General features: G+C 29.7%; 2 protein-coding genes across 2 annotated transcripts; both read right to left on the bottom strand.

Annotated features, from left to right (window-relative positions):
• Positions 1–3,782: 3,782 nt before the first annotated feature.
• On the bottom strand, positions 3,783–5,052 carry LOC130805956 (RING-H2 finger protein ATL57-like). The gene has a single exon (XM_057670817.1). The coding sequence runs from the start codon at positions 4,776–4,778 to the stop codon at positions 3,930–3,932; it is 849 nt and encodes a 282-aa protein (XP_057526800.1). The 5' UTR covers positions 4,779–5,052; the 3' UTR covers positions 3,783–3,929.
• A 2,684-nt stretch (positions 5,053–7,736) lies between these two features.
• Positions 7,737–9,795, bottom strand: LOC130806147 (uncharacterized). The gene is made up of 2 exons (XM_057671095.1): positions 9,504–9,795; positions 7,737–8,783 (listed from the first exon to the last, which is right to left on the bottom strand). The coding sequence occupies exons 1-2, from the start codon at positions 9,779–9,781 to the stop codon at positions 8,372–8,374; spliced, it is 690 nt and encodes a 229-aa protein (XP_057527078.1). The 5' UTR covers positions 9,782–9,795; the 3' UTR covers positions 7,737–8,371.
• Positions 9,796–16,768: the final 6,973 nt, after the last annotated feature.

Raw genomic sequence — 16,768 nt, 5'->3', positions numbered from 1 at the left:
ATCAGTTCAATTACAAGATCGGATAAATATTAAATCGTCGGGTTTATTTTAAATACTATTAGAGTTGCCTAGAGGATATGCAACTCACAAAAACCCTTCAAATGTCTAATATTCGATTTCTTCGTACTCCATGCTCATTTAATTGTGCCGATATTTATTCGTTGGTAGAACTATTAACCAACAATCCTTTTGGTTATCAGTAATTAATAACATGCTTCTCACAGTTTTTTTTACTGAGAGGATTATTATGTAAAAATAAACTTCAAACATCAATATATGTGCCTGCTGACTGCAGTTGTAGCACTAGGTTGAAGTATTATTTTACAATTATAGCTTAATCTAGATATTATGTAAGTTAAGTTGATCCAACTTGCCAATTTGATTGAATTTAAGTCGAAATAAGTGAGTTTAGTTATGAGATTTTTAAGCCAATTAATTAAATGGGTTGATTCAATTTACTATGATTATTAAATAGGTTTGACTGTAGTCAAAATTGTAAATCTGAAATAAACTTATATAACTCATTTAATTAAATAAGTTAATTTTTAAGTTAAATGTATCGCTATTCGGTATATCATGAATTTTATTTATTTATATTTTCCTTTATTCATAATAAATACTCCCTCTGTTTCCTAATGAAGTTCTCAAAGAATGTTCACGGGTATTAAGAAAAATAGAATGTTTTAGATAATAGATATTATTTTATTGAATAATAAATTTAAAAGAAGAAAAGTGGGAATTAAAAATATTAAAAAAAATTAGTGAAAAAAATATAGGAATTACAACTAATAAAAAATATTTTTATAAAATTAGTGGAAAACATGTGGGGATTATAAGGAATATTAGAATGTTAAAATGAAGCTAGTGGAAGATATATTGAAACATAAACATTATTAAAATATTAAAATGATGATGAATAAGGTTATTTTTATCCAAAATTTGTAAAATAAATCGAAAGATTTTTTATAAGAACAACAAAATGGAATACCGCAAAATGACAAATGACAACTTTTTAATAAAGAAGGGAATACAAAATAAAAAAAATACTTATAAACTAAAAATTTAAAATTAAGGTCTAAAAAATAATACATAGTCAATGTAAGAAATCAAATTTGAAAACAAAAAACTCTTAATTGATTATCGGAAATGAAATCAGGTCAATCTGATCTTTTATAAATCAAGTAAAAGATCAAGTTTGAGTTTAATTATCAATCCAATTAACTAACCCAAAACCGTCCCGATCAAATTAGATTCTCAACACGCATGCGAAATTACAGACGATTGGACGAGAAATAAAAATAGTTTTAGCAATTGTTATCATGGTCGCAATAATCTACATCAACACTACATTTTACAGGAAACCTAAACCCCTGATTATCTTTATCGTCTTTTTGATTCGACCTAACAGCAGAAGAATCAGTAATATTAACAATCGCATTACAATTAACCGATAGATCACCCCAACGTAATTCCCTATTAACATTCGCATTCACATAAACATCAAAATCCAAATAACCAAGACCACTTTCATATCTAATATCGAACGCCGAAGCTTTCTGGAGTTTCAAATTAAGCGCAACAATTTCAGATTCAATCAATTTCACATTCCTTTTCCTCTGACTGAAACTATCAATCCCATCTTCGGCAAGTTTCTGGCCGCTTTTGTAGATCCCGACACGGATTTGCGAGTACTTGATCTTACTTCTTACGTACCGATTTTCTGCTCTGAGTTTGACATTGAAGAATGCGATGAGATGATCGTCTAATGTTAGGTTGAATTGAGTTATGGCGGCTTGTTCTAGGGTGAATGATGGGCCTTTGCCTAGATTGAAAACTATTAAGATTATTGGTAAAGCTATTATAGTGAATAAGAACATTAGGCAAAAGCAAATACATGCTGTTTTTTTAATAAAAGACATGATAATTTATTTTTTGAGTTTTTAAAATTAGAGTTCATCATAATGTGATTAATTAGGTTGGTTTATATATAATTAGTGATTAATTGTGAAATTAAGGGCAAGGAATTATGAAAATTAATAATGGAAAATGATCTAAAGTCAACTTTATACAAGTTGAAGTATTTTGATCAAAAAAACACTAGTATTTGGTATCATGATTTCAGCAAATCAAGAAAATAAGTAAGAGTGGATAAAAAAAAATGTAATTTATAAGAAATTGAGATTTAAAAATAGAAATATATCAAATCTTATTCATAAATAAAACAAAATGAAAAATATTGTAAAATCGATGAGACATAGAGTAGAATTATTAGTGGAAGGTTCTTCTAAATATTCTTGCTCACATGGCTTTTAGTTGTGTGTTAATTATTCATTTTCTTTAACTTAACCTTTTTTTAACTTTTATATGATATTGATAACTTGCACATAATATTGCTCTTTGAGATGAATATAATGTAATAACTACTAATCCGTTTGATGTTCTTATTTTTTATTTTAAGATATTTCAATTTGTTATTCCCCACTTTTCCTAAAGAAACTTATATATATATATATATATATATATATATATATATATATATATATATATATATATATATATATATATATATATATATATATATATATATATATATATATATATATAATATCATATTTTTTGGACATAATTAGCATTATTATACTAATTTTAATATTTTTTAATGTTTATGATTTTTATATATTTCTCACTAATTTGATTTTAATATTTTTAAATATTTGTGGTATCCTTCTTTTTCTATTAATTTTATTTTATATATTTTTTACTGCTTACCATCTCCACCTTTTCTCTATTAACTTTATTCGTTCAACATACCCAATAATCATAAATTATATTCTCAAATGATATTATTAAACATTGATCATTTTACATAATATAGCCTCGTATTTCTACGTTTTATTATATTGTTTTAGCTATCATTAGTCTAGCTAGAACTATCCAAATCCAATGGAATTCAAGCTTCTGATATTGACCAGTCCCAAAGTTAATAATTTATACTTCTAATTGATAGAAGTACTTTGACTTCTAAGTTGTGATTATTTTTAATTTTTTTTTATGTATATTGGAAAAAATTATGTCTTAGACATTTTCAACAAATAATAAGAAAATATTCTTGAGAGAATAACTATGATACTATTGTAATTAATATATATTTAATTCTAGTGGATAATATTTAATCAATAAGATTGGACAATAATTATATAATCTTCTGGTACTCTAAGATTGTCATTCGTTTAATTCTCTCATACTTCATATTGTGATATGCATATGATTTATTAAATGTTAGATAATTATTATCTAAATTTTGCTAATGGCACCTTATATAATCCTGCTACAATGTGTACTCTTCTCTTAAAAGTATTTGAAGTTACAATTAATTTGTAAGTTGATTCTTCAAAGTAAATAACTTTCTATAATTTTATTATTGTTGTGAGAGATACATGTGCAGCAAAAATAAATAGATAGAAAAATTATTTTTTTAATCATCATATATAAATAAAATATACATTATTTAGTACAATCTTGAGAGATAATAAAAAGAAATACTATTGTAGTAGGAGTATGTTGTTATAGATAATTGAATAATTGTAGTAGGAGTATGTTGTTATAATTCGTTTTGTTTGATATCGTCTCGGTTTAGTTATCAATTTTATTAATTGATTATTTTAAAATTATAATTAATCAATTTAATATATTATTTTATATATATCAACCCAATAGAAATGATCTTATCTTGAAACGTCAAATTTTAAATTTTTTAATATTTTTACTAATGTATTTTCAAGTTTAGTGGAAACAAATAGAAATCTCATTATCTTTAATTAATTCTATATACAAACATTTCTATGCTTTTGTAACCAATAAAAAGAAAAAAAATAATTTTAATATAAATTAACAAAAAAAAAAAACAAACACACTATTTTTGATTAATATCAAAAACTAAATGATCGATGCAAGCTCACTCTCTCACCAAACCAAACACAACTACTACTACTACTTCTCCTTTCACTTGTGGCTCCCACTACTCTTCCCTCTTCATTCCACGTGTCACCACCATCCACCACCAATCTCATCTCTCCACGAGTCTCCACATCATCTCCCTGCACCTCACCTACACCCAATCCCCTCTCTCCTCCTTCCGCCACCTGTCCTTCCACCACCACTTCCACCTTTTCTTCCTCCTCCACCATCAACAATTTCGCCGTCCTACAAAGCGGACATGTCACGTGACTTGCTAGCCACGTGTCAATACAACCAACATGAAACACGTGACCACAATATGGTATTTCCTTCACCCATTCTTTCTCCTCAAACTCACTCAAACAAATGGCACACTCTGTCTCATCAATTATCCCCTGTTTCGCATCCCCAGGGAAATAAGCATGTACCGGCAAGGAATTCACCACCGATGGATCCACCCCTTTTGATGAACCTTTTAAACTCGACAAATACGACGTCGTAACAGTCGGAGCAGAATCGGAGCTCCGACGTCTTCGGTTCGGGTCGACAGAAGATTCATCGGCGAAACGACGAATATAAATGGAGAAAAAACCCATGAAAAAAAGAGCCGTTAAAAGTACTAAAACAGTAAGCGCCATTGCTGAATCAAATGGAGGATTTAGTTTTAAATTATTATAACAACAAGATGAAGAAGAAGATGAATAATTTGCTGGGTTTTCAGTTTCTTGAGAGTTTGATGATGGGTAATTATTTTTTGATGAAAATATTGTTGGGTTATGATCTTGAAGTGGTAATAGTAATTTTCTATAGTGGGTTGTCATTGGTTTGATTTGATGATTTATGAAATATCGGTTTGTTTATTTTGAAAACTTTTACATGCAAAATTAATATATACTTTAATTGAGACAAAATGGAGATAGGGATATTGATGAAATGTAGAAAGGAAATGAAGGGTGTTTATTAATGGTGGGTTTAGGATTAGAATGGAGAAAATGGAGATTGAGTGAGGAAGTAATGGTGAATAAAGTGGGTAGAGTATAAGAATAAGAAGGGCGTGTAGGGAGTAAGAGAGTGGGACCCATGTGTTTAATGAGTCTGGATTATACGTGAATGTTTTCAGAACTTCTGGTTCACTTCTGTGTAGGAATCTTCACAATATTTAATCAATGTTTATATTTATACTCGTTATATTTGACTTTTTAGGTCGTTTTACAAGAGACCTTTTTACGGTGAGGCGATCTTAAAGCAAAAAGCTTATTAGCTAAAGTTTCAATTATTAGGCTATTTAATCCAAGTATAAGGCATGTCTCACGACAATACCTTCTCATACAAGAATTTGTGTTGACTTTTTATGCAATTCAATGTGTTATTTCAATAATTTATAAATTGAAGTATACACTTTTAAAAATTATAATTACTTAATATTATAAAAGCATGTGATTAGACGATTCAAATAAGATCTCAATTGACTATATTTTTATAACACACTAACCGCAATATATAAAATAAATTTAAATAATAAATAATATTAAAAATAATTATGTAGCGAATATTTCATAACCGAGAAAGGTATAAGCTTGTATCTCCGAGTGATAATATTGGCACCATTCTAGTTTGACACCAGTATCAACAATTAGTACAAAAGTGTTAAAGAGTAATTGCTAATTTATAGTTGTTTTATGATATATTTTATTATATTATAGTATATAGTACTAGTTATAAGTATTATGAAACGATTAAAAAAAAAAAGTATTGCAATTATTATATAATTGTAAAAGTATAATAATAATGGTAAGGTATAATCTTCCATCTTATATAAGTTATTCAATTTTTTATTTTACTTTTACTGAATTTGTTCGATTTTATTTTTAAGTATAAATTTATTATTTTTATTCACTATGTTTTTTTTTTCTAAATATGCTTTATTATTGTAATTCGTTATATTAATTTGTTAATTTTTATGTCAAAAGCTGATAGAGTATGATTGAACAGACCACAAATGAATTTTAAATTGAAAAATGAGATTTTTCTATATCTCCGGAAGTTTGTGTCTTTGTCTTTATTCTAAAAAACAATAGTATTACTGCAGACTATTGCATGATTATCTACTTACATCATAGTCCCTTTTGTTCCATAAATTATATCGATTTTTTTTTTAAATAAAAAGAATACCTTAGTACTTCCCTATTTTTATCATATCTTTTTCTATTAGAATTTTAACGAATTTTAATAATAAACTTTGACTATGATTTCTCATTGATATATATAAAAAAAATATTCATTTGAAATCTTGATAGATTCGTCTAAATATATAAACATTTAGAATTTTTAAAAACCCACAATTAAAATTATTTGACTTTTAAATTTGCATTTGAATTTGAGCATAAAGTGAATGGAAAAAATAAATAAAAGCATAGGAAGCATAAAAATATAGTAAAATCTATGAAGAAAAAGCATGGCAAACCCTTGGGACACAAGGATTAATGCATAATTAAATATGTTTAAATGAAAATTAAAAGATTGTGAGGATGAGATAAAAATAAAAGTTAAATTTGTAAATGAAATTTAAAGAAAAGGGTGAACCATAATTAAAATAAAACTTTAACAAGTTTTACATGGACTATAAGGAAAATTATTGTAATTTTTATGGGATTCATCATTATCATCAATACTCAGTGTATCCCGTTTAGACTTTGAGTAGGGTATAGGGATGGAAGGAAGATGACAACCCATACCCATAAAGGAGAATGCAGCAAAAAGAGTCGATTCGGGATTGATCTTTCGAAGAAGTTTTTTATGTATTTACTCGCCGGATTGCACCATAAATTTGATCCATAGCAATTTCTATGAGATTGAAGGAGTATAAATCTATCTTTTGAGTCATCGTTAAGTTTGGATTAACTTAGTATTGTTTGATTAAAACTCAAATATTATTGAATTATGCAACATACAATCATATAAGAAGCCATTTTGTATGATTTCGTGGCGTGCATAGTAAAATAATGTCTATCAATATTAGATTTAAAAAGCATGAGTTAAAGAGTGTGATTATGCATAGTGAAAGTGAGGAGTGTAGTCTTATGACTACAATAAAATACTGTAATTAAATACATATTAAACTTACACAACATATAATACAAAAAACATTAATTATAGGTAAAGTTAATTGGACATGGATGCAAATATAAGAGTCCAACACAACTTATTTCTCCTACTACATATTTCCTCCATTGTTTTTAATTAGTTTGCACCATTTGCTTTTGCAGATCCCATAATTTTTTTTTAATATTTCTAATTATACATATTAAAAAATTATAGCAATTAGAAATTAATAAACTTTAAATTGAGACAATTTAAATAAGGTTTTATATGACTATTTTTAATTTATAAATTACCGAAAATATAAAAGTCAATTTGCTTAGTAAATAGTGTTGGAGTCAATTTGCTCAACTTATAAATTGGTGTTTATTCGAATCATCGGGTTGTGTCCATGTTGGTTTTCATATAATTATAAATTAATTTTTAAGTCAAGTCAAATGAAATTCTGGTTTAAACATCTCTAATTACGACAAATTCAATCAATCAAGATTAATTCTCAAATTAGGAAAAGAAACTTCTAGGAGCACCATGAAAAAAGAAGTCGTGATCAAATGAATGGATGGGACCCACCCAAAGCATTTTAGCCCAAATGCGTCAACATTTGTCCCATTAAGACGAGAGTCATCTACCTTTCAACTATATTTTCAATTGGGATTTATAAACCAAAAACAGTTGAACTGATGAGTAATTCTCAAATGTGTACGTCCTCTGGCCTCCAATTCCCCAATTTAAAGGGTACTTTTTGTGTCCTTTTGTGTGTTATTATGCAAAACCTATGTCATACTTAATTACCATCTCATCCCATGTATGATATTTTTAGCATTATTAAAATTTAGTAACTATTAACGTACTACTCCCTCTTATTCAACCTAATTGTTCCAGTTGCTTTTCCGTACTTGTCAAAATAACATTTTAACCGTTAGTATCTCTTGTATAATTAAAAATTATAAAAAATTTATATCAATAGAAAAATAAAATAAGATTTCATTTGACCATATTTTAACTTATAATTTAAAATTAAAATATGAATTAAAAATAATTAGTAAATAGTAATTAAATAGTATAATTATTGAGGTTTTACTAAGATGATTCTCCCACAATCAATTCTAAATAACCACACAGCCTAATTGTAAAACACAATCAATATCTTAAAATTAAATAAAAAACCCTACATTTATCAAGAAAATCAACATTCAGTAGCAATTACAAAGTTAAAACTAGCTGAATTAAGCACTAATACAATAATTATAATCCTAATTAAGCAAATTCTAATTAAAACTAAACTCCAGCAGTCCTGTTAAATTTAAAATATTAATTATTTTTTGTTAGAACCAAAGTTAACATAATTAGTGACAGCCTTAGAACCTTCAGCAACAGCATGCTTACAGAGTTCACCAGGCAAAACCAACTTAACGGCACCTTGTATTTCTCTAGCAGACATAGTCATCTTCTTATTTTGTTTATTTAATCTGCAACTTTCTTCAGCAATCCTTTCAAACATATCATTCATAAAATTATTAATCACAATCATTGCTCCAAAACTAATCCCCATTCCTGGGTGTACTTGTTTTAATACCTTAAACACATATCTTTTATACCCTTCTCCTCCTCCTCCTTCCCCCTTTCCTCTTTTTGATCTCTTTCTCATCTTCTTATCGAATCCGCCTTCATTTTTGGGCTTCGGCTTGGGCTTGGGCTTGCTCGTCTTCGACATTTGATCTGACGCCCTGAGCCAAAACAAAGCATAAAACATTTGAGTTTTTAAAATACGAACATTGTGACAATTGATAAAATACTAATTTTATGAATTAATCTAAAAATATAACAAAATAAAATATTGTTACTTAGTTAATAATTATCGATGAAAAATACTAAATTGTGGAGTATTTACTAAGGTAACCAATAACCATTAATTATATAAAATCAAAGACATTTATTATATTATATTTTTCATATGTAAATATATGATAACTTTTTTGAATATACATAAAAATAAATAAATATGAGAAATTTCATATTGACACGTAATAATCCCACCCAAGCTTTTAACATTTCAATTAGGTAGACAACAAATTAAGATTTTTGTTAAATTTTTGTGATGATTACAAACAATCGTCTCAATTACTCATATATGATGCATTTTTTCGAAATATATTTGAAATGAATACTTATTTCAACTAAAAAATCTAACAAAAATATTTTGTCTACGGCATAAACAAATAAAAGCTTAAATTCATCATACGGATTTAAAAAGTTTATCCATCGTATTAAAAAGTCAAAAATTTATCTACCATATAAAAAATCAAAAATTAAGAGTTACTAACATGAAATTTCTCAATAAAAATCAAATATTTAAAAAATTTAAGCCCCAAAAGATAACAAGGCCCTGAGCCATATGTTGCTCTTGTAAAGAGCTGGCCCTGGGCTTGGGTTTGGGTTTTGCTTGCCTTGGTGGGGCCTCTTTTCTTGGTGGTGTACTTAAATCAGGCTGATCTTGATCTTGGGTTTCTGTTTCTTCTTCATCTTGATCAAGATCAGATTCTTGTATAGGGATTGATTTGGTTGTTACAGAAGATTGTTCCTCCTTTCGTTCGGATATTAATTCGGGTTGGATTTGGGTCGGGTTTTGTTGAGATTGTGACCCGGGAATTGAAACTACTTCAACTGTTTCTTCTACTATTTTGGTTGTTTTTACCACTTTCCTTGCTGATTTTTTTGGAGCCATTTTTGTGGGTTTTGTTTGGAAATAATGGAGGGAAAAAGTGAGTGGAATGAAGGAGTGAATAAGTACAATTGGAAGGGTGTTGTAGAGAACGCCACGTGGGGAACACGTGTCAAGTTCTGTTGATACGTGGGGTAAATGTAAAAGAGGGGATATCTGTACTTTTTGGATGAGTCACTTTGTAACTTGTAAGTAAAACACTGTAAATTTCAATTTATAACTATTTAGGAAGAAATAAAAATTAAAGGGAAATGTGATGTGGTAATGTTGAACTTTTGGCTTTACAGCATGGTGGATAAATATTATTTTGAATTGGCGTGGTGATATTAATTTTTCAACTTCTTCATGTGGTAGATAAAAGAAAAGTTTTTTTGTTAACTTTATACTATTTTTATCCAACGTAATGACATTTTTTTCAAAAAACAAACATCGTGATCACCCTAATTGACCATATATTTCGAAATTCAGTTGCAATGAGTACTTAATATTTTGTCTATTACGTGAAAAACGTGAAAGCTCAAGATGACGCGGATTTAAAAAAGTTTGTGTAAAAGCCAAAAATTCAGGGTCACCATGATGAGTACTTTTGGTTGAAAAACTAGTGTAATTTTGGTTGAAAAAACTCTTGGCTACCTAGATGGTAATGCTTGTCCAACTTCAATTATCTCATTTTCTTCATAAAAATTATTCCAATGCATTACCATTGGGAGAGATGGTATTAGGTGATAATGGAAATTTGTAAACAAAAAAACTCTTTTGTGATCGAAGTTTCATTACCATGGGAATGATATGGAACTTTTGATTGAATTTTACACTATAAATCATTCCCATTACCACCATTTAATACCACTAACCAAACGGGCTGTTAATATTTTGTCTATTACGTGAAAAACGTGAAAGCTCAAGATTACAATGCGGATTTAAAAAAATTTGTGTAAAAGCCAAAAATTCAAGGTCACCATGAGTAATTTCCCAAAATTAATATATACTTCCTCTGATATTTAAATTTTGCTTCATTTGACCATCGTGCACTATCATCAGCAAAATTTGATTCTTATATTGTCGTTAATCTATAAGTTGAAGCATAGTCATATGAGATTTTATTTGAATTCTCTCGATCTAAAATATATTAATTTGTAGCTTTCATAATTTTTGCGATAAACATAAATAGGGATATTAACAATTGAAAATGATTAAAGATTTGCATTAGGGGATGTGAAAAGTCAAATGGCACAAGATTTAAGGAACGTAGGTATTACAAATGAAAGTAAGTAGAATTGATTTCAAGAGAGTGATGAAAGGTAACGAGGACTGTCTGTGTTGCATGCCTACATCTACACTTCTATCGGCTCTCATGTAAAGGGGCGTATTAGTATATAACATATTCCAAGACCTCATCCATCGGATTAAACTTTTGTTTAGTTGATTCTTTAACATATGCTTCCTCGGTTCAATTATACTTGTTATATTTGACTTTTTACACAATTCAATGTGTTGTTTTGATCATTTGTATATTGAACAATGCACATCTAAAAATTATAAAAAGTTACTATTATCAAAGTATGCAATTATATGATTCTAACAAGATCCCATTTGATCATATTTTTTCGTTCTCATTAGCCGTAATAGACAAAATAAGCTTAACAATGAATAAAGTCAATAATCGTAATGTAGCAAATATTTCAAAACGAAAAAAGTATTTGAATTTCTTAGAATATTATGACATATACTCTTCTCTTTGTTGTTGAATTAATACTTGTAATTGTCTAGTGTGAAATTGAATCTCAATTCTTATCAATACTAGCTAGATAATATGATCGACATGATTATCAAACTCTTACTATTAACTAATCTATCCATTCAGAGATAAAACCAGTTCAATAGAAGATTTAAATATGGAGAAGCAATAAAGTGTCGTTATTGGAAGCATTCACTATAATGGTTAATTTTTTTCTAAAGTCTAATCATCAACGTTAGCAACAGTAGTGGAAGAAACCTTATTTGCTGCGGTTTTTTGGCCATAATATATTGCGGTTTTGGCTCCAAGCATTAGTGATAGCAGCAGATGGCCTATTTTAAATGCTGCGGTTTAAAACCGCAGCAGAAAAGTGCACTATAGTCATACACTATATGCTGCGAGCCTCCTTAAAACCGCAGCATATAGTCACTATATACTGCGGTTTTAAGGAGGCCCGCAACATTTATATTTTTTTTTGTTTTTTTTTTGCTTTTTTCGTTTAATACTAATAAATAATCCAATAATGTACAATGTAAACAATGATTAATCTAATAATCCAATGATAATCACCAATTATCACCAATAAACTCCCGATCGTATATATAATAATATATACATATACAAATCAAAGTCCTAAATCTAAACTAATTACATTATTTACCAAGAACAAAAATTAGCAACATACGCGGCAATCTTCTCTTTCAATTGGCGCAGTTCTCCATCTCTCAAAGGGTGTGTTTCCCTTGGAATGTCGTATAAAACCTATAATATAATATTAAATTAAATGATACATAAACATTATTAGATTTTACCAATAGTAAATATATATATTATAATTTAAGAACGTAACAAATACTTATGGCGTCAGTGTTTTCGACTCCAACCTCTTTCACGGATTGTAAGATACCGTCCATGTATTTGAGAGTATAGTAGCCGCAATCAACGGTATTATCAGCTTGTCGAAAGCACTAAGAGAAAATAGATGTTAGTGCCAAAAAAGCTTAAAAACCCATAAAATTGCAACTTAGCACGTAATTTCTAGCATATAACTATTATTTTCAATTATAAACACTTCAACGCAATAATATATACCAAATAGTGTTGTGTGCCAAGTTTCGTGCAAAACAAACCAAGTTTGAGCTACTTTATGCGCGAAAGTCCAAAAAAAGCTTAAAAACCTATAAAATCGCAACTTAGTACGTAATTTCTAGCATATGACTATTATTTTCAATTCTAAACACTTCAACGCAATAATATATACCAAATAGTGTTGTGTGCCAAGTTTCGTGCAAAACAAACCAAGTTTGAGCTACTTTCATGCTTCCCAACTTCAGCTCACCATTTAGGGTCACAAATCTCATCATGTTGGATGAGTACCCAGACGGAACCTTAATTCAATACAAAGACTCACAAAATGTCCGCTTCTCTGCTTTGGACAATGTGTAGTAAGCTGGAGGCAAATAAACTTTGTCATTACTCATCTTCTTCTTACCGCCCTTTCCCTTGTTATTGCCACCAACTTCATCAGCTCTATTTCTTTTCTTACTCACCTTAGCATGTGCACACAACTCCGGACGAAGACCCTTACATTCAAACCAATCTCACACGGCCCTAACATCCTTTGTCTTACCCGGAATGTTCATGAGAGTCCCAAGTATGGCATCGCATACATTTTTCTCTATATGGAAGCTTCCAAAAGATTGATTCTTTTTTCCATAATCGGTCTTCACCCCCTTGTACTTGCCTATTTTACCAAATACAGTCTCAACTCCCTTAACCTATTCATAAACCTCATAACCGGTCAATGGTCGACGAGCTACACGGTCCTCAACCTCCTCGTTGAACATATTCTTCTTCTTACGATATTGGTGATCTCGTGGGACGAACTTTCGATGGTGCATGAATACGTGTTTGCACTTAGGAATCCACGTGGATTCCATGTCATCGATACATATTGGGCATGCTTTCTTCCCTTTGTTCTTATACCCCGATAAGTTGCCATATGCCGAAAAATCATTAACGGTGCATAAAAGCATTGCACTCAAGGTGAACTCCTCATTAGCATATGCATCAAACACGGAAACGCCTTCATCCCACATCTTTCTCAAATCCTCAACGAGAGGTGCAAGATATACATCTATGTCATTGCCAGGTTGTTTAGGACCTGAGATAAGATGCGAAAGCATAATGTATTTACGCTTCAAACACAACCAAGGTGGAAAATTATAGATCACTAACAGTACCGGCCAAGTACTATGTTGAGAACTAAGATTGCCGAATGGGTTCATTCCATCGGTACACAGTCCGAGCCTTAAATTACGAACCTCATCCCCAAAAGTCTTATGCAACCTATCAATACTCTTCCACTCCGGAGAATCAGATGGATTAGTGAGCAAGTGACCTTTCTTCACCCTATCTGCATGCCACCTCAAATTTAACGCATCTTTTTTTATAGAAAACAAGCGCTCTAATCTAGGTATTATTGGAAGATACCACAATACCTTAGCTGGGGGCCTTTAGCATCGCGAGCCCCTTTACGCTTGTAGCGCGATAAGCCACACCTAGGACACTCTTCTAAGTTCTCGTTTTCATTCCGATACAATACACAATCATTCGGACACGCATGAATCTTCTGGTACTCTAAGCCGAAAGGACACATGAGCTTTTTGGCATAATATGTCGACTTTGAAAGTTTATTTCCCTCAGGAAGCATCTTACCTAACACTTCTAATAACATTGTGAAACTAGCGTCACTCCAATTGAACTTTGATTTAATGTTGAAAATTGTTAACACTGCTGTTAGTTTGGTGAACTTTGTACATCTAGGGTACAAAGACTTTTGAGAAGCCTCTGTCAACAAGTCAAAAACACGAGGACGTTTTCCTAACTCATCCTCGACTCCCTCCATCATCTCATCAACACGATCCACATCCTCATCGACATTCTCTTCATCTGTCTCATACCCATCAACATGATCTACTACATCCTCATTGGCATCAGCCACATTATTGACGTTCTCAACAACACTTTTCTCTTTGTAAACTCCCTCCTCACCATGCCAAACCCAAACATGATATTGAGGCCTAAACCCACGTTGAAGTATGTGCTCCCTAAGGATATCAACACTATCTACCTTTGATACATTGCCACAAGTGACACATGGGCAATAAAAACCAACTCCCCCGTCCTAACTTGATGTTCAACCGCAATACTACAAAATTCTAATACGCCATCAGTAAATTATGACGATTCAATGCTTCCATACATCCAAGAACGATCTTTTGTCATCCTAATTAGTGTGATTTAATTAATTCAAAAAAAAATTAATACACAACTTTTAACATATATACTTATTTATAACAAACATATTTAACCTTAAAATATATACTTATTTATACCAAATCTACTTATCCCTAAATATACATACTTCACATTTTAATTCTATACTTCATACTTCAATATTAAGCACTACATTGTAAATAAAATCATATTCTAATTCTAATAGTTAAAGACATAAGTATAACAACAAACCACATTTTTAACAAATTACACAAATATTTAACAAACTAATAACATAAACTTGAATAATGTAAAATTCACAAATAAAATGATATCTTTAGCACTAAATTACTAAATTATATGTTAAACAATAAAGATATGAACTTGCAAATCAGTAAAATAAATATAATAAACTTGATTTCGTGGGCTATGTTATCTACAACGAAAAATAGAGAAACAAAAATAATATACAAACAGTTGCCCTAATTTTCGAGTGTTTTCATGAATATCTTGCAAAACTTAAATGCTTAACAAATTAAAAAGTGAAAAAATACCTTAATTTCGTGGGTTTTGAAGATGAACAAGACCAAAGTCTGAAATTTCGAATTTATGAACAGTTACAGCCGTGGGTTTATGAATAAGAAATAGCAGTGAACAAGAAAATGTTGTGGGTTTCAATAGGTTTCAATGGGTTTTTTGAGTGTTTTTCGAGTAAAAAGAAGTAATAAATATGCCGTGCGTTTATGAACCAAGATGTAGCAGCGTGAAGAAGAAGATGAAACAGTAGCAGCCGTTAGAGTGTTTTATGAAAATTCTTCGTGTGGGTTTTACGAGAACAGTAGTAGCATGAAGATGGGTATAACGTTAAGAGCAAGAATGATGAAGAAGAGCAAGAACTAAGATGATAAAGAACAGGGTTTGAAGAAACTGTGGTCGCGTTTTTTGAAGAAAATGAACGTATTATGTTTAATGCATGAAACAGAAGAGTACGTTATAAGGCACGTTTTTGAAAGTATTAAATGCTGCGGGCAAGAAGAAAATTGCAGCATTTAAGTGTGCCAAGTATTAAATGCTGCGGGCTAGAGAAAAACCGCAGCATTTGATTGGTTTTTTTTTTCTAATTCTTTTTCCTTTTTATTGCTGCGTATATAAAAAACCGCAGCAAATGACACGCAGCAGATACGTTTTTTGCTATTAGTGCAATCTCATTAGATTTTAGATTGCTACTAATATTAAAAGAAAAAATTATCAGGAATAATATATTTTTTTGCTTATTTTCTTATAATAATATAGATTTTTAATTAATCTTGAATAAAATTAATTTAGGAAGTATTTTCCTAGAATATCCCTAACATGCTAAAAATTAAACTATAAGAGATTATATAACCAAAAAAATTGGTAAATTAATTAATAAACTAAAGTTGGTGTTATTCTAGAAAAAAACCCCCCTAAGGTGATATTATTCATGGTTAATCAAAATTTCGTATTATTGTAGGAATATTCATAAAAGGTTGTATTATTCACGGTAATTTTTCCTATTGAAAACCTTATACAATCGGGTTCTAAGCTTTGAATTAGCTATTGGTTCTTTATATGAACATCAAATAGTACTACAATCAATTCAATGCAAAAACCAAATTAAACTTGATTATATTAGGAAAGTATCCGATCAGACGATTCAAATAAAATCTTATTTGAATATATTTTTAAAATATTAGTCGCAGTTATAAAATTAGCTTAAATAATGAATAGTAGTAAACCTTTATGTAACAAGTACTTCCTTCGTCCTATTTAAATGCAATTAGAATTTTGCACAACCTGATACAAGATTTAAATCATTTATATTTTTAGTTACGTGAATGTAAAAACTATAAATAGTATATTGGAACACTGGAAATATTTTACACGAATCCTACAAACTAGTAGAATCATACCCATTTTTTAAATTACAAGTTAGGTTGAGAGATGATGAG

This window comes from Amaranthus tricolor, chromosome 2 (genome assembly GCF_026212465.1).
Source record: "Amaranthus tricolor cultivar Red isolate AtriRed21 chromosome 2, ASM2621246v1, whole genome shotgun sequence".
NCBI classification, from domain to species: domain Eukaryota; kingdom Viridiplantae; phylum Streptophyta; class Magnoliopsida; order Caryophyllales; family Amaranthaceae; genus Amaranthus; species Amaranthus tricolor.
Note: the sequence above shows the minus strand (reverse complement) of the source record. Positions and strands in the feature narration are given on the sequence as shown.